At 36.8% G+C, this 20,397-nt stretch overlaps 1 protein-coding gene across 3 annotated transcripts in view; it reads left to right on the top strand.

Annotated features, from left to right (window-relative positions):
- LOC134534983 (uridine-cytidine kinase) overlaps positions 1-20,397 on the top strand; it is a 52,943-nt gene that overhangs the window by 1,975 nt on the left and 30,571 nt on the right. For all 3 annotated transcript variants that reach the window (XM_063373791.1, XM_063373771.1, XM_063373781.1), the window contains exons 2-3: positions 9,330-9,489; positions 12,955-13,051. In XM_063373791.1, coding sequence (XP_063229861.1) covers positions 9,330-9,489; positions 12,955-13,051 — 257 coding nt within the window. The remainder of the gene's footprint in view (positions 1-9,329; positions 9,490-12,954; positions 13,052-20,397) is intronic.

The raw sequence follows: 20,397 nt of genomic DNA on the forward strand, positions 1-20,397 counted from the left end.
AGGAGGAGATGTCGGAGAAAGGAAGGGTTACGTCAGGGGTGCCGCAGGCCAGTGTGCTCGGCCCACTGCTCTTCACTATAATAATGAACGATATAGGTGAGGAGATAAAAGGCCATATCAGGCTATTTGCAGACGACTGCGTAGTATACATGGATGCTGAGAGGAATGGGCTACAGGATTATTTGAAAAGGCTAGAAGAGTGGGTGGAAAATAATGGCATGAAAATAAATGTGGGTAAGACAAAAGTGGTCAGGTTTACCAGGAAAAGGAATATTGTCAGGAGGGAATATCGCTGGAGGGGAGACGTGATAAGTGAAGCCACAAGTTATAAATATCTAGGGGTGGTGCTGCAAGGTAACCTGGGGTGGAGGGAGCAGGTAGACAAGGTAGTCAAGAAGAGCAGACAGACCCTGGGCATGCTGGGACGGGTGCTCAGGGGTGGAAGCAGCATCTTGCGTGATAAGGCCTATAAAACTATGGTCCGCCCCATTCTGGAGTATGCCGCAGCAGTGTGGGACCCATACACGGCAGTACTTGAGAGGGAGCTGGAGGGGGTGCAGAGGATAGCAGCTAGATGGGTGAAGGGCAAGTGGAGGAGAATGGACAGAGAAGGGAAGGGGGAGTGCAGTAGGTACCAACCACAGAGATGATGATAGGAATGAGATGGGAGAGCTTAAAAGATAGAAGACAGAAGGAGAGACTGGTCAAGATATACCAAGTGCTGAGTGGATTGGGAGGATGGGGAGAGCTGGGGAGACAAGTCAAAATGGGAATGCCTAGAAGTAGAAAGGAAAATACTAGGAAGGTTTTCAAAAAGAGGAGGAGAACAGAAAGGGTAAAAATATGATGGTCGTGAGGACGGTAGGGGGATGGAATAGGCTGGAGGAGGAGTGTATATCGGCTGGGGGTGTGGATCAGTTCAGAAGAAGCGTGCGGGGAAAGTAGGGAGAATGCTTGCCACCGGGCACTTCTGTTCCCAATTGCAGCTATAATAATAATAATAATAATATAAAAGAATTTTCATTAATGAAGTTGTACCTACATGTTTCCACAGTTATTATTATTTTTTTTTTAAAGAAAATGGCTTTGCCAAATTAAAAAAATTCAAAAATAGTATTTTTGTGTATTTTTAATTGTGCTTGGTTATCCGGTAAAATGGCGTTCTTCAATTTTCACTTGGTTTATAAGATAAGCAGACAATTGTGATGCTTTCTGATGTTTATAGTGCGGTATTGTCCCTAACCGCAATGTTCTGTAATGGCAAACAAGAAATATTTTCATTGTCCATTTACAACTATGATGTGACACCGTCCCCACTACCTCCTATTATTTTTACGTAATTTTTGCGTGGGTTCGAGATCTCAGGGAGGGTTCGGCCTTGTGGCTAGAGGTAGGGGTTAACGCAGTAGGGCCCCCCGAGCTGTTATGGCCACTCGGGACGCCTGAAGAAGAACAGAAAGTTTCTGGAGGATATTTGATGAATTTATTACGGCACAGCCCTATACATAGTGCTGCCCGTTCTGGCCGTAACGGTTGTCCCAAATCGACTAGTCACACGCGCAGCCCACTTCCTCAGTGGCGGCTCACGATTTTAATGTGCGTGAAGGACGTACTTTTACACACGATGTGGCGGTTACAAAATAAACTCTAACAGGACAAATTATACCTTGACGAACAGAACAATTCACTATTACACGATACTTATTATACTGGGCTATCGGTACGTAGGCCCGTGTCTCCGGCGACTCTACGTGATTCCTAGATGTGTCCCAGGGACTGATTCGTTAGTACGTTTGGTGGCACGATACCGTGCGGCGGTTACAATTAAACTCTAACATGACAAATTATACTTTGCAGAACAAACACTTCACTATTACACAACACTTATTATACTGGGCTAGTGGCACGTAGGCCCGAGTCTCCGGCGACTCTACGTGATTCCTAGATGTGTCCCAGGGACTGATTCGTTAGTATGTTTGGTGGCACGTGTCGCCTTCTGACTGCTCCGTGCGGGCTGAAACTAATTAGCCGGTAAGCTAAGTTGTTGCATGAAGTGCCGACGTAACGTTTTGTAGACTCCCCACAGTACTTACGTAATATACTGAACACTCATCTTGGAGCACTGATTTATTTAAGTGAAATACCTCATGGTAAATTGAGGCCAACCACGGAACTGTACGTAAAAGATTAAGAAAAGATTATGACTATTGAAACTACATGTTGGTGAAAGCAAGAGTAGATGGTTCTGCGTTGCGCGAAGGCTGCCGGCCTATCCGAGCTCCTGAAGGACACTACGTGTCTCGCCGCGTGCGACCCCCCTTCCCCCCACCAGTCCTCCCGCGGAAAGGTGTGAATTTCGCGGGAAACTGAACCGGCCAGGTTCGGGACAAAGCGCACAGTGAAACATGAATTTGAAAGGACCTAAATATTAATTGATGAAAATAATGTCTAATAAAAACCTTTGGAAAAATATATATAAATTAATTTGTTGTAGTGCGGCGGAGGGATATGCCACACCCGGCCGGATCCTTCCGCTGACGTAGCACTCGTTGCCTGGCGTTCGCCTCGTCGCACGAACTACACTTTGCTGCGCGCACGAGCGCGTTCGGTGCACACGCCTTTGCGTGACGTTGATGAGGCATAGCGGTCTATGCGACATAGAGGAGCATTGGCGGTCGGCGTCAGATGTTTGAGTGGGAAATGTAGATAAAGATTTAAATGCAAGTTTCTTGAATTATTTCAAAAAATTTATACTGGATTTTAATGTCTGAAAATTATTCTGAAAATGCACTTTATAACCGTATTCACTCTTCTAGAAAATACATTTAAAAACAAAATACAGGGCCACTAATTTACTCTCAAGGTATTCTTAATCAAATTTTGTTCTTAAACAGGCACCACTCCGATATCATGAGCAGTTTTCACATTGCTTTGGTTTATTTTATTTTCTGCACACCTTGTGTGTGCCCAGATAGGTGAAAGCCCTATAAACTTAAAATCTCTAAATACTAATTTAAAAGTTCCTTTAATTGCTATAATAAATTATTGAAAGAGATCAACAATCCTTTTTATTGATAATTTATATATTTTCTAACTCATCACCCCAACATATTTCTAGAATTGAAAGGTCTTAACTTCATTTTCCAGGATCTAGCTGTAATAGAAATTTAAAATTTGCAAGATTTTATACCTTTTTAAATGTTTTTTTGTAGGCTTTTATGTTGACCAGTTATGCCCGTAGGCATATAGTGACTGGATCTTCAAGGGTAATTTTTTAGAGTAAATACTCATCTGAAAAAATAAAAATGAACTCCTGAAAATGGTATTTTTTAGTCCTTACATTTTTTTTTAGATATTTTTTTTACAGCATTGCAATATTTCAAGTACGTAGTTTACTGGTAGTTAAAAGTTTTGAACAGTTGTTTAGGTTAGCTACACTGGAAATAATGTAAATTTGTGTAAACATTTTGGTTAGGTTAGCGACAGTGGCGAGGCAGGTTTACATGAGGGGAAGCAACAACTCCGTTCACATCAAAACATGATTGGGGGGGGGGGGGGGTCGGGGGGCCCTCCCCCGGGAAAATATGGATTTCAAGGTACAAAATGGTGCTATTTAAGTAGTTTTCTTAACTGAACATTGACTATTCCACAGGTAGAAAAATTGACATTTTTTTTAAAATAAATTATTTTTAAAAAATAATGTTTGACTTACATTATTCTGATAGTAAAATACCTACTCTACATTACTTATATACTAAGTGGGTGTGTAGTATCATCAATATCTGGTACAAAATATATAAACAGACAACACATGGCAAAGTAAGTACTTAAAGTAAATTATGATTATAATTATGATTTTATCTGTCTAACTGAAACCTGGTTCAACAATCTTAGCATTAATTCCCACTACTTCACAGACCAATACTCAATCTACAGAAATGATAGAGACGCCTTGCTGACTTCTAAAGATCGTGGTGGCAGTGTTTTGATAGCAGTCAATAAGTTTAAATTCACTTCTATTCAGCCTATTTTTCACCTGGACTACCCCGGAATTGAATCTGTTTGGTTAAAAGTTAAAATGTCTCAGAATAAATCCTTTATAATTGGCAATATATATTTTCCACCCCAAACATCACCAAATATTTATTCATCTTATTTTGAGACTTTAGAAGATAAACTGGCTGCTTATCAAGATGAGTTAGTGCTACTTGGTGATTTTAACGTCCCAGGTGTTGATTGGACCAATAATCTAACTACCAACATCGTGCACACGCACATCAAGACTAAAGCACAATATCTTATAAACATTTTTTATCTAGTCTTGGTCTTTTTCAGTATAATACAATCCTATCATCCAAAAACCTCTTAGACCTTTGTTTTACAAACATCTCACAATGTTCAGTATCTCATGCGGATAAAGCACTTGTCACTGAAGACCCATATCATCCTGCCTTAATTATAAAAATAATATCTGACAGCATTCCTTATGTGGTCAGTTCTACTAGAGTCTCTAGGTCCTATATAAATGGTGACTATCTTGGTCTTTACAATGCTGTTAAAAACTATGATTGGTCAAATTTCTATGAATCTACTGATGTTAACTGTCTTGTTGATCAATTAACTACTTGTATATGTCACAATATTAATGAATTCATCCCCGTTTTCAATAGCAAACCATCTAAATACCCTGTTTGGTTTTCAAAAGACTTAATTCAAGCTTTAAAATCCAAGAAACATTTTCACAAACTTTACAGAAGAAACAAAAATATGTACTATTATACTAAATTTTCATTCTTTCGAAAACAAACCAAATATCTTATCAAATGTGATAAAATAAATTGGACCAGAACCACTAACAATAATATCAAGAACAACCCTAAGAAGTTTTGGCGCTATGTCAAATTAATAAAAAACGGTTATCATGAACAGCATTCGTTAAAAGTTAATGATGATGTATCTAGTGATCCAGTGGTGTTGACTAATGTATTTGCTGAATACTTTTCAAGTGTTTGTGTCCTCTAATGTCAATTACCAAGTTCCCACCTTAAATTCATTCGTTGATACAATATCTGTTCCCTCTGTTTCTGACAGCCTTGTGCTTTGGGGCATAAGGGCTCTAAAACCCTCAATGTCTACAGGACCCAACGGGATTCCTAATTTTATTCTTAAAGGCTGTTCAAATATATTAGTACCCCTATTAAAACATTTATTTAATACTAGTTTAAGAACCCAAGTTTTTCCAAATAAATGGAAAATTGCAAAGGTCATTCCAATTCATAAAAACGGTAGCAAATTAAATGTGGTTAACTATAGACCAATATCACTATTAAATTGTCTCTCTAAAAATTTTTGAAAAAATAGTTTTTAAAATCACGAATTTCCAACTAAAAAATCATTTATCTTGTAATCAACATGGCTTTAGATCAGGAATGATCACAGCCACCAATCTAATTACTTTCCTCAATCCTATTTTTAATGAAGTCATTAGCAGGGGTCAGGTAGATGCCTGCTATTTTGATCTTGCTAAAGCTTTTGATACTGTAAACCATTCTTTACTATTAGGCAAGTTACATAATTTCGGTCTTAGTGACAATTATGTTAATTGGTTTTCTAGCTACCTTAAAAATCGAACTTTTTTTGTATCTATAAAAACTCCAATTCTTCAAATTTTATAGCTAGTTCTGGATTTCCTCAAGGTGGTACCTTGTCTCCTTTACTTTTTAACATATTTATTGATGACATTACTCAAATTCTGAATCATTCTTCTGGCACTCTATTCGCAGATGATCTAAAAATAAGTAGAAAAATTTTCTCTTTTAATGACTGTTTATTATTACAAACTGACATTAATGAAATTAATAACTGGTGTATAGCCAATCTTGTGACCCTCAACAAAGGCAAAACAAAAATAATATCCTTTACCAGAAAATACCTTCCTATCAAATACGATTATAAATTGGGCAACACCTTAATTCAGAAATCCTCTTCTCTCAAAGATTTAGGTATCATTCTAGATTCTAAATTGTTCTTTCACCAACATGTTCAACATTTAATTTCTAGTTCCCGAAGAACATTAGCTTTAATTAAATATGTCACATGTTATGCTACCAAAACTGATTCTATCTTCTCACTTTATTTAGCATTAATTAGGTCAAAACTAGAATACTGCTCAGTAATTTGGAACAACATCAATATGTGCGATAATATGAAAATTGAAAATATACAGAATAAATTAATAAATATTATTATTCAAAAACAACTTCCTCTACCCAATCTGATATCTCTCTCAAGTCGAAGAGAATTGCTTGACTTTATTTTTATTAAAAAATGTTATACTAACAAACTGTAAATATATACTTGACAACACCGGTTTAAGTACCTCCTTTTAACAGTCGTTTAACTTCCACTTTATGTACAGTTAACAGAAATAATGATATTATCTTTAGGCTAATAACCAATTTTAATAATTTTGATAAAGACTTTAATTATTTTCCATAGTTCCTAATGATCATATGTGGTTTAGTTCTGTATTGTCTAAATTGTAACGTTTGATTTTTGTTTTATTGTCTTTCGTTATGTGTGTTTTGTTTTTATATGTATTATATTGTATTGTGTTTTTCATTTATGTTTATTATTGTGAGTGTATATGTATCTAATTATGTGCCAACCATTAAAGGCTTTGTCCTGTTGGTTGGCATGTTACAATTACAAATAAATAAATAAATAAAAATGTACTAGAATAGTAAAAATTAATTCTTGGTATTTTTCGTACCAACACAAAAGAAATTATCTTCATACGTGATCAGAAACTCTGTTAACTGGTACGTGTACCAAGAAACTGGCACGTCAATCATTCCTGAAATGCCACAATTTTTTTCCTAGCCTAAATTATTCTAAGTGTGTAAGGGGAGGGTCCAGGTTAGGGGAGGACCTAAGTGTGTCTCAGGCCTATACACTCTTCCATGCGGGTTTTTAACCATGCGGGACAAGGGCGCGTGCATCGTGTGCTATTGGGGTTTACTGGCCAGCCATGGCTGCGATTGGCGCCATGACTGACGCCCCATTGGTCGCCTAGCTTAAAAGCTAGCTAATGTGACCCAGGTAAAACCTGCATAGACACAGGGAAAACCCTGGGCCGGGTCATGCGGGGATCAATTAACATGCATTAAGCAAGCAGGTAACTACTGGACAAGAGGGAAGAGTCCAGGTAAGAAGAGTTGGAGGGGCTGAAAAATCGACCATGCTGGAGTTGGGTGCTTGGGCCTTGCGGCCCGCATTTAAATGTTGGGTACTCCTGGGTTATTATTAACCAGGGGCGAATGCGCCCCCAGGGGCGGGCGACTTCACTCGTCAGCCCAGCCCAGCTGCCCAGGCAGCCACAGTTAAACCAGATATGGGCAGACGAGCCAGTAAACCGGCTCGAACTGCGGGCGTACGGGGCGAAAGGCAGCCTGACATTGCACCATCTTCATCTTCCTTCTTCCAGTCAACAGCCAACAACCTTTCAAGCCAGGGTGGGGGTAAGTCGTTTAGGCGAATTAAGTATCTTGCGAGTCGGACCCTCTTGTCCTCCAAAATCCCGGGACGGTTGAAGGTCGCGCCGCCCAGGCTACCACTGGCTCCAACAGGGCCCCAACTTTCCTTCAGAGTTAAGATGCTGTTCAGTTCCGTTGCGCGCGCGGCAGTTCACAGCTCCGCAATTTCCAGCCCGCAGTTCCTCTACACTTCGCATCTAGGGCACATCGAGCTCCCCTGCGGTGCCTTCACCGACGGAACTGCTTTCTGCCACGCGCCGAGCTTCATTCAGGCTACCTTTCACCCCGATAGCCGTAATAACGACTCCACAGGCCGACCATTGGTCCACGGACTGCTATTGGTTATTCACAGTCACCCCAGCGAGATTGCAACTCTCGAGCTGGGATCCCGTGTCCGCCACCCGCGGGACGCGTACGCCCACAAATCCCCCACGCACTGCCAGCTAACAGCCCGCGGGAGAGATGCGCGCGCCCCGAGAGACGACTGCCGACTGAAACGCGACCTCGCCACCTGCCCTGCCGAACTGTGGCGGACATAGCCGAAGCAGTCGGCGGAAGAATTCCACCGTCTGCTTCGGCCATGTTCGCTTCAGTTCGGCAAGAAAGTGCTACCTTCGTAGCTTCTACCACGTGTTTTTACAGCCAATCCCCTCCCTGAACCTTTGTACCATGCCACCCCCCCTTCCGAAAGGAAACTACTGCGGCAGCCTTCCTCCTGAAAGCGGTCCTACCAGCACTTCTAAACCTAGCAACGCTTCTAAAACAGCATGTTTTGTGTGTCAACGAGTTCTTTTCTTATAGCGCACAGCGCACAGTACTGGGTCCCAAGAAGATAGTGTAAAAAATACATACACCTAACGGCACGAGCCAAAGTAAAATACTATTCTGAATAAAATATTTATTTAAAAAATACAATGTCTGGAAACTGCCTGGGCAAGCACTGCTTGCCTTGCTTGCCCTGACGAGATGCCACTGGTTAGCGACAATTAAAAACTCAACAGCATATCTGGGGATAACTAAAAGTCAAAAATACTATTTCTGAATTTTTATTATTTTTGGATAAGCACCTACTCTAGGAAATCATCTCTCCAAGTTTATAGTATGTATACTAGGAACCACTTGGGCACCGACTCAATGCTCATGAATTTTAGTCATATTAGGGTGTTGTGATTGAACTTGCTGCCCTTACTATGTTAGCTTGACGTAATGGTGATCACAGCCATTGAGGACTTAACATTATAATGACTTAATGTAGCTTGTTTAATATAACCAACCTTTCACTTTAGTTATGATCACCCAAACCTCTAAAACCTAGCTGCTTTATAAAAACATAGCCTCAAAAATATATTTTGATCCCTTCAGTTTTTCAACTAAGATGGCACTTTTGTGAGAAATTAAAAGTGATTAAATCACAACAATGAGGTTTGCAGTGTGTGAAGTCTGGTACAACTTGTAGTATTTAGGTAGAATTCTAATATGCTATTTTTGTAATAAATCAAGCAACATTTGTAAATCTAAAAATATATAACTTTAAAGTTTTTTTTTAAATTTTTTTTTTAAATTTTCTTGGTGAAGGGAATAAATTTAATAGGCATACATTCATTGTAAAATATAGGTTTCCTAGATGCAGTTGAAATAGTAAACATTAGTTTTCTGTTATCATTTAGGTTGTCTAATAAAAAAATTCAGTTGTGTTATTTGTGTCATTAAAAAATTTCCATATGAAAATTTAATGGACTAATCAGTTCAGTTCTGTCATAGTAGGCAACTTTATATTTGTTAATTCTGGTTCAGTCTACAGTCTGCAAACGCATAATGGAAAAGCTTGGGCAAGCTGATATGGACCACACTGAGAGGCAGGTCGTCTGCATCAGCCAAGACAGTTTCTACAGAGAGTTGACACCTCAAGAAAAAGTTAAAGCAGAGAAGGGCAATTTCAACTTTGACCACCCAGGTAAGCTTTACATTTAGAGATACGGATGGGAAAAATTTTAATTTTTTTTAATTACCAATGTATATTTACATAATTTAAGACACGTTGCTATAATGTATACAATAATTCCATTTCTGTGGTTGGCAATGTAATGACTAATTTTACTGTTATTTGTTTTTATCGCTATTCACCATATAATCTTGCTTCTAGCCATTGCCATTATTAAATCAACCATCCAAATTGCACCAAATGTTCAAGTTTTATTTTCTGTAGGTAATTAATACAAATTTATTTTTATCTTTTATGATTTCTTGATTATTAGAAAATGTATGTAGCAAACTTTTGTTTGTGTTAAAAAAAGGGAGTAATCCAATTTTCAGCATCCAACAGAGTTTCTAGATTAATTTTCTTAGGCAGCATTTACCAAACAGGGGCTCCATTTGCAGCAGTTAAGAAGCTGACTAAAATTAAGGGGATCACTTTTAAAAAAGTGAAAGAAATTAAAAAGTCAATTGATGTTTTTTATGATTATTATTCTAGATCGATTTCCATATTTTAGACATTGCAAGCCCCATATTTTTTTATAAGTAATGGAAGTGATTTAAATTTGAAAGCGAAATTAGTACGATGAACAGTCTGCGGCCACTACAAATTTCACGGGGCTCCACGAGAATCTTTTGCTTCGGAAAGGACTCAGTGGCTGAAAAAGTTGGGGAACCGATAATCTGAGTTATGTAGTTGACGTAAGAGATGTGGGCTAAAGGATAAGTTTACAGGGTGTCTACAGGTCATAAGGGACCCTAACAAGTAAGGAAACTGAGAAACTTGTCATAAAAGTCATAAAAGGTCTGTAAAAATAGTAGAAATGTTGCTGGAAGTCATTAAACTTTATTTTCCAGCAGTTTTTTTTGCTAACTTACCTACATTTGATTTTGACGCGTCACCTAAGTTTATAGTCACATGTGAACATTATCTTATATCATTGTTTCTGTACATGATACAAATTACATTGGTATTGTGAATTAGAACAACGTCCCCTGTTAATTAGATAACTTCATGATTCTGAAACATAAATGTTGCGGGAAACATAAATTATAAAGAATTAAAACCAATATTGCAAAATACACTAGAATGGGTGGGACTGAAGTCTACTTTGAGATAGTGATAATTTTTTTCTATTATTTATAACGTTCAATAAATTATTTACTGGTACTGCGAAATACAATCAACTAGATGGGACTGTACGATACCGCTAATATTATATTGGAAAATGTCTGTGTTTCACCACATAAACACCAGTATCCCCTAAAGAACTTTGTTTGAAATTAAATCTACTTTATGATTACGTAAATCAATATTTCACCCAAATTAAATACGCAACTGTCACCTAACGCATAACACAACATACACATGAAACAACTACAAATCACAAAAACTTCACTTCCATTGATCCCCACTTAACTTTCTTGTTTTTACTGCAGTGATTCTATACTATCAATTTTTCTCTTACAGTTGCATCATTCACTCCAAATCTAATTGCAGTTTCTCCATTTCATTTTGCTATCTTGCGAAACGTTAACCTTCGTTCGTCCATTTACTAATATAATCTCAGTCCACACATTCTTTCCCTCCACTGCACCTTTATAACAAACTGTTACAAGTACACTTATTTGCACACATTCACTACAATTATTATAACATTCTTAATACAGATTGTGTAGACCTACTTATTTACTCAATACAATTTTTTTTTGTTTTCATATGACTATTTGGCTTTTTAATGTTTTCTATATTTTGTTCTGCATTTTCATTTTTCCCGCAATTATAACTATAAACAACTACCGTTCATCTCTACTAAATGATTTCAATGTTTCCTCCTCTGTTAATTTCAACCAATTGGAATCTGGTATCGTAAAATGCACTTGAACCAAAATTAGTGCATTTCTGGGCATTGTAGAAAATTTAATAATTGCATTTTCCCATGTTTTATTTCAGTTATGTAAGTAGATTTAAAAAAAAGTTTGCATTTACTTATTTTCTTTATTTTTATTTTTTAAATTTGTTTTTTATGAGTGATTTAGACATTATACTTACTTGGCATAATGAAAAAATTCAATTTAATTTTGCATGCAAATTATTAATAGGAATAAAATAATAGGATGACTGGGGTGATATAAATATGGTTGGTAAAGTATAAATTCAATCAAGTTAAAAAAAACCTGGTATTCAATATTAATAAAAACATGCGTATAAAATTAATTTTTAAATTTAGTAAAGTAATCAAGATAAATTTTAATTAATAATGAGAACCAATAAATATGCTGAATGTTTGTACTAATTTATTAATTTTAATTATTTACTAAATAATGTATAATTTATATTGCAAATAAATTATACATATGGGAACATAACCTCACTTATATAAATACACTTGAAAATACACGTGAAAAAGTTTGTAAACATAATTTCTATCACTAATGTTAACAATAAATAATTTTTTTTTAAAATTATATTGACCAGTAATCAATATCAATCACTAAAGTATATGATTTAGAAGCACATATATAATTGTTATTTGTAAGTAGCCTTTTTTCATTCTATCAATTTTTGTTGCATGTTGTGTGTAAATGATAAAAATTTGTTCTCATAATTTTTAATAATGCACTTAAAGAAGTATATAACATAACCTCACTTGTATAAATACATTTGCAAAAGTTTATAAACACAATTTTTATCACTAATATTCACAATAAATAAATGTTTTTAATAATATGGATCAATATTCAATATCAATCACTAAGTTACAAGATTTAAAGGTCATATATAATTATTATTTGTATGTAGCCTTTTTTTCATCCTGCGAAAATTTTGTTGCATGGTGTGCATGCATCGTAAAAATTCACGCTTGTCAATTTTTCATAACTTGCCTAAAGAAGTATAACTTCTAAAAACCCTTTAATAAAATCCTCGTAAAAATATTTTGTCAAAAGGTTTTGAAAAAGTTTTGTAATTGATTCAATAGTATTTTAGACACCCTGGATTATTTTGAAATAATTAGTTTATAATGGAATTGTGTACAGTACTGTACATTCTGCAACTATGTGTTACACTGATTTGTGCATTGTATGTATGATTTAAATGTATTGCAAAATATGTATTGTGCCTTTGTCAAAATATTGTGTTTGAGTGTTGAATGATTGATCTTTGCTTCGAAGAAGTGAAACTGTTAACGATATTAAAATAATCAGATCACTTAATTGAAAATGAGGATTTCTGTAACATTCGATATGGCACACCTTGTTTCTGGTATTTTATACCCTGCAAGAAGTGGATTATGTCTTAAATTTAATTAAGGAAATGTTTTTTTATTACTGGGGTATCAATAAAAAAATAGGTTTTGCCTACAGCTTTTGTTTATTTTGAATTCAACATAGTTTTTTTTGTGAAAATGTGATGCTCTATTGTCTAAAAAAATTTCTGTTGCAGATGCTTTTGACAATGAACTTTTGTTGAGGATACTCAAAGACATTCTCATAGGAAAGAAGTGTGAAATACCTGTGTATGATTATGTCACTAGCTCAAGGTATGAATGTATATTAAGATAACATCCCTCTTTGGTTTTCATTTTATATTGTGACCCAAATATAACTATTAAATAAAGCATACTGTAGGGGAAAAAATGTACCGACTCGATCCCCTGTAGAAAGCAAATGATAAAAATAGGACTTTGACCACCATATTGCTTATTAAATGAAAATCTTAAATTGTTTCATGTACCATCAAAATGTTCTGTCTGCTCACATTACATTCTTATGCATCTGGGAGGGTAATTAATAATGATATTATAAGCTGTGTATATACTGAATATGGTTGTTTATGCAATCAGTGGATATTTTTGTACATACAGTCGTAAATGACAAAGTACATGTTACGTAAATTTAGTGTATATTTTATTCAGGGTTTCCACATTCTAGAAAGTCATTTATTTTCTTTGAAATCCTGGAAAAGTTGTGGAAATTTCTCAATGGCAGTAATTTAAGTAGAAAATTTCATGCTCCAGTTTGTCAACACCCAGATATGAAAGATTTTTTTTGAAAATTCTTTAGTGCATAGTTGTACATACTATGAAAATGCATAATATGTAAGGTTCTGTTTGAATTTTCATTTTTAGGCCACCTACAGAACAGTGGAGGCCGAATTTTTATGTCTTTCAGAAAATCGCAAAATAAGTTAATTATTTAAAAAAAATCAGGGTAATTTGAAGTTTTGGTCATGGAAAGTCAGGGAAAATTTGGGGAAATTTTATCATACAATATTAACATACAGAATGTGGCTTACATGATTGTTGAGTGGTTATCACTTGCCTCCCACCAAGGTGATACCAGTTAGATTCCCGCTGGGGTCAACCTGAATTTTCTGCAAGTGAGAAACATGTAAAATTTTGCCATGAGCCAGTGGGTCTTCTCAAAAGTAAGACACTGGACTCTTGCTCTTTTCCAGAGAAACTGGGTTCGAAACCCAGCATCTTGATTCCAGTTTTCCATGGTTTCCTGAAATCACGCAAGGCAATTGCTGGGATGCTTCCTTACCATTGGCCAGTGGTTCTCAAATCCTTTTTGGAGTTGGGGGTGCATTTAAAATCTTACAAATTTTCCTGGCACCCCATACACATATTTCTGGAAAATGCATTACACATAATAATTAAGTCAAATATTCCTACAGACAAAAAATGAAATTTATTCAGGATTGTTTACAAACAGTAAAGAGCGACTTCAGTGCCGTACTGTAGTCACTGTTTGAGCAAAAACCTGTTGACTCGTTCAAACATCTTAAAATAATGACATGTTAACAAAAAGTGCAGAATGAAATGGTATAATAGAGTAACTAAATTGTTTTTATGAGTGGAAAAATATTTCTATGGAATAAATACCAGAGGGCACACCTGGAAATCTTGAAGGGTGAAGACTTTGAGAACCACTGCTATAGGCCATAGCTGCATCATCTATTCATCTCAAAATAGTATAAAACAAAGTAGCTATCTGCGTCTTCTCAATTATACAATGGATTTTGATGCGGTTTTCACCATCATTTAGTGAATTTCTTATGGAAGGTTTATGTGTTTAATACATTCATATTAAATACTAGCGTTTGCCCGCGGCTTCGCTTGCGTTAAGAAGTATTATTATTAATTAGGTATAGTTTTTGCGGCTTTACTTTTGTTTAGCGTGTGTAAAAAATTAGGACCTACAAAACTTCTTTGTACACAATATTCTTAACTAATCTGTCATTAGGTGCTAAAACTATCAAGCTATTGGGTGAACTTACTCGTGTGCAAGCAACATAAAACTGTCCATGAGAGAAGCAATGTTCTCTCAAGTCAATACCCGCAAATTTGAGAGTTTGCCCCTGAGACTTGTTTATTGTCATGGCAAAGCAGACTTTTAGGGGAAACTGTAATCGCTTAAATTCGAACGGGATATCATTAGGTATTAATGGGATTCGTGGTATAAATACAGTTTTCCCTTTCGCACACCCAGTTAATATAGTGGCTTCCACTATATTGCAATGTAACGCTTTCACTTGCAGTCTCGTACCGTTACAAAGTTTTGGTGGTTTTAAATTTCGCAACAAAATAATTGGAACACCCACACACAGAATAAGCTTATGATAAGGCAAACCTGGCGGTTTCAATGAATTAAAAAATTCTACAGGGAAATTAGTAGCGTCATCTGTATTAACCACCGTATCAATCGAAGTATAGACCTTTTCTTCGCCCTCAAACGACATGAGCAGGATATCGTTGATAGCTGCTGCTTGATCGTTCTTTGGAGTAAGTATTGCACGCTCACATAACCATTCAGTAGGCTTGTCATGTATATGAATAATGTCTGGATAAACTTTAGATAGCAATTCTTTAACCGTAGTAACAACTGTGCACAATTCTTCCGAGATGGTTATGATTCCATCAAACGATGGAAAATCACCATTACTGATTTTAAGTAGATCTGAAAATCTACCAGCAGACTCATCCCTGCCGAAATGTGCTGTCATATTTTTAGAGAGCTTAAGAATATTAACCTGGGGCCACAAATTAGATTTCTTAATGCACGACTTTACTTCGTCAGCTCTGGTTCCTTTTGGCACCACTGGTAGAGTCTGCCGAAAGTCTCCAGCCAGCAAAACTGTTAAGCCACCCATTAATTTTGTATTACCCCTTATATCCCTTAGTGATCTGTTTAAGGCTTCAATACCACCTTTATGAGCCATCGTTATTTCATCCCACACAATTATTTTCGTACTCTTTAAAACTTCAGCAAAATTACTTTGTTTGGAGATGTTGCAAATGGGAGTCTCGGCAGTGATTAAATTGAGTGGTAACTTAAAAGTAGCATGAGAAGTTCGACCACCTTCGAGTAATGTAGCAGCTATGCCGGACGATGCCACAGCCAGGGCAATGCCGTGAGTACTTCTTACTTTCGCCAAAAGTAAATTTGTAAGGAAGGTTTTACCAGTTACACCTGGAGCGTCTAAGAAGAATATTCGACCGTCATTTGCTTCTACACTTGTGATAATTTTATTGCATACTTCCTGTTGCTCGTCATTCAAGAATGCTTCATTTTTTCTAACTGCGTCTTCTAAGGCCACTGTATCGTAACTGGTCTCCTTCACGTACTCTCTATTTTCAAAATTTATTGATGTTATTGACTGAGGTAATCCATACTCTTTAAGAGGACGGCCGCCTAATGATAATACTGCATCCTCTAATACAGACAGGCATTAGTTAAATATCAGGTCCGATGAGTGCTCTACATCCACGTCACCTTGCCTTTCCAGTTGTTTTTTAAAGTCTTCAGAAAGGTATTCTTTGTATTTTTCCCAAAGACATAAGGGATCGGAAACCTGGCAGAACAATAAAATGATAGCAAAAAGCTCTCGAATCATATGCGGTGTTTGACAAAGTGCTGCCTCTTCAAGAGCTGAATCCAAATGCCGATCATCTTCGAGTAGACCTAGAGCCTTGCACGCAGATTGGAAAGTGGGATGTAAGTGACCATCTACAATTTTCAACGCTTCAAAGGCCTCTGATCTCATGTAGAAGCATTTGAAGGTGGTAGCATTCTGTATTGTTTGGATGAACGGTATAAACCCTACCTAGAACGTGTTCTTTTTTGACCCCTGACCATCCGTCAACATTCACTCCTCTCTTCCTTCTCTGAAACGATCACTTGTTCCAAACGTAATACGCAGGGACTTCAGAGTATAGCAATGTTTTTTGCTAAGTCATCCACGTTACACAGATAGAAAAAGGAGAGGAGTGTAGTTGTAGGAGGACTACTCAAATTGTCGTACAAGTTCTGCTCATTAAAATAAATTCTCTGTCCATTTTCTAAATGGACAGCAAGGTGCACTACAGGAGGAAAACGCTCATGTATTGGGAATTCAAGGATTCGCCAAACTGCTTCAGCTGAACTTATATATCGACCACTTGCGTAGGTTGTAACTTCATCCTTCCCATCCTTCCCATTCTCTAAAGTAAACTTAGCCTGATCTGACCCTTTATTAACATATTTGCAAACTTATTTGATTGACTTCACAGAATGGCAATACTCTACGTTCACGTGAGCGTTACATGTTCTTAATAGCACTGGATTATAAGGAACCACCCAACGATTATCTATTGTAACACCCTTGATATTGACAGAGAATCCACCATCCTCCAGAGAACGTCTCCTGTACATCATCACCGGTTTGAGTTTCCTTAATAAGAGCCTTAGGATAACGTTTGCTGCACGAATTATCTTTCATGCATGGAGAATTTCGGTTTAAACTTCCACAGGGTCCATGTATCATATTACTTTTAACAATTTCGTAAAGCTCAGGATCACGATCGGGGTTAGGTATTTCAGCACAAATAATATTGTCAATTTGATTCGGAGTGATGCGATGTTGAAGCCATAAAAGTATATGAATATGCGGAAGACCTCGCTTTTGCCATTCCGTCGAATACATATAGCATCTCACTTCACCGAATATTTTCCCTTTTATCAACAAATCCATGACCTTTTTTACCTTTAATCGAAAAACACGCGAAATAATATCGTATCGATCATGAGATTTTTGTCCTGAAAGTAAGTGCTCATTTATGTCACTCCAGCGTGGGTTACATGTAAAAGTAATAAAAAGGTCGGGACGACCGTAATGTCTAACATAGGTAATGGCGTCTTGCGTTTTTTCATGCATGTATCTTGGTCCACCAGTAAAAGATGATGGAAGTACTACCATTTGTCCCAGCTGATTTGCTTCAGTATCTTGCCGTCCAATTGCATCTTTTAAATGAATATAATTATCTGCGCGCAATTTGGCTTGATTGTTTTTTATGTAGTTTAGTCTTTCAGTTTCTATTTTTGCGTATTCATCTACCAAATATTGACTAAAAAGAGCTTGATATTTAACCAAATAGTTATCTTCTCCTTCTCTGATCATTATTCTGTATGATTAAAAACTTACAGCAGAGACTGTTTTTTTCAAGGGCAACTTAGTTGTGGGATCGCATTGTGGTATGTTGATTGAATAGCCATCATCCCCCCAGCAAAACATCAACGGGTACTGCAGCGCATCATAAGCTCGATGTATCTCACTGATACGCTGAAGTGAGTTACTTCGGCTTTCGAGGATAATGTCTCTTCGGTCAAAATGCTGATCTACCAATACAACAGCCACTTCATTTGCCGTTGGTGCATTAAATCTGCCTCTGTGTTCTCTTTGTGGTTTTTTATCTGCATGTATTACGACCTTTAATGACTCTGAAGGCGATATTTTACCAATGGCTGTTTTTAGATCTTTTATGTATGGGTTCACCTCATGTAACATAAGCTGCAATTGTTTGATTAAATTTGGTCTCAAATCAGGAAATTTAGAACATCGAATTTTAGCTTCTCTATCATCTTCACCGACGAAATAAATTTGCAGAAACTGTGCATCCTGCCCAGGTTCCGGTAATATACTTCCAATTAAATGATATACTTGTCCTTGAACTTTAAACGTTGGTGAAAAACCGCCTTCTTTTATTTGTTTTCCACCAAAGGAAGTCATTTGAAAACAGGCATTATATTTTCTGATATTATCCATGAAGTGTACATGATTTGGGTGTAAATCATTAACCAGACTGTAAAGTGGTTCAGGCAGTTGTTTAAACGGCTCAAGTTGTACTTTACCGGCGCTACAACACATGCCAGGTGTCTCATCTTTCCACTTCAAGGTGTTACACCACTGACACTTGTACATCATAGAACCTAAGACTACGATGCTGTCAGTTCCATAAGCAATATCTGGGTCATACGCCAAACCCGAAAGCAACTTGCTTCTCCATACACGCTGGATTGTATTTTCTCTATACCGTGACTGAATCACTCTATGCACATCGGTATTCCTGGCCTGATAGTGCCGCATATTGCCTATGTTTTTCAGGGTTTGCAGCCTGGTAGGTGGCGACAGATTGCCTGTGTTTTTCAGGGTGTGCAGCCTGGTAGGTGGCGACAGCTTGCCTCTGTACATCAGGTTTTTTTTCTTATATTCAGACACAGCTTTACGGTGGGATTCAGGTAGAGTCTGTCCATAATTTTTTTGTGCCTTTTTTATTTGATTTTTTCGTGTGTAATTAGTAAACCTTGCCCTACGTTTGTTTTTCTTTTTTTCTATTAATGTCACAGACTCAGATTGGGACAATAAACTTTTTATTAAATTTTCATCATAATTTATTAAAGATACCATAGGTGAATGTTCACGTTCTAAAACAGGTACCTCCTCCTGACAACCCTTATCAACTTTAAGTTGCGAAGGTGTATCAATTCCAAAATCATGTTCTTCTACAGCTACCTCCATACGACGCCAAGTAATTTTCTGTGCTGCTATGGGAAGATAGTCATCAAAATGCCCTCTGGACAAATCTTGACTGAATCGTAATCGCCTTACCGAATAGTCGTTAGATCCAGATTCCGTATATATGAGACAGTTTCTATAAACTTCAAACTTAAATGGGAATATTAATCCTGCTGCTATTAACTCACAAAATCCGCCATAAGTAGTATTTTTTATCATATCAGCAAAATATTCGTCAGATGTTACGTAGTTATCACCATTCCTGTCGTGGGTCATAATTGAAAACTTGCTCCAGTCATTAACCACATATCTGACAATTTCTGAACGTACCTTCATCGCTCTATCTTGTGTTCCATACATTAAATAAGAGAGAGCACGAAACAAACATGCACCGTCACCAACAATAGGGACGACAGTACATTCTTCAACTTCTCCATTAACGTTCAGATTTTCTTTAGCCATTTTAAAAAAAGTCTAACCGACAAAACCTATACTTAAACCAAACGAAAACAAAACAAATGCCAAATACAAAGCAGAGTCTATAACGATATATTATCTATGCACTATGCACAAAAATGGTTAATTCAAAGTTCTCTCCAAAATAACTCAATGTAGATGGCGCTAGCATACAGAAATGCGTATATTTTAAACTGAAAAGTTACTAATCTTATATAGCCTGCATCTCAAAATCCTTTCTTAGGGGATGCCTACGTCATAGTAGCTTTATGCATGCAAAGTCTCAGCCCGATCGGTTTAAAATTGACAAATTTTCATACAAACTTTCATCCCCTATTTTATCCCCTTGGGGGTAGAATTAATCAAAATCCTTTCTTAGCGGATGCCTACATCATAACATCTACCTGCATGCCAAATTTCATCCCGATCCATCCAGTGGTTTGGGCTGTGCGTTGATAGATCACTATGTCAGTCAGTCACCTTTGAGTTATATATATTAAGATAAAGATAGAGAAGTATCTGTTTTGTAATCAAGTCATATAAAAGGTGTTTTTACGGTGTTTACAAGACTTATGCTGACTTGTACGTGACTTT

This window comes from Bacillus rossius, chromosome 1, assembly GCF_032445375.1.
Source record: "Bacillus rossius redtenbacheri isolate Brsri chromosome 1, Brsri_v3, whole genome shotgun sequence".
NCBI lineage: Eukaryota > Metazoa > Arthropoda > Insecta > Phasmatodea > Bacillidae > Bacillus > Bacillus rossius.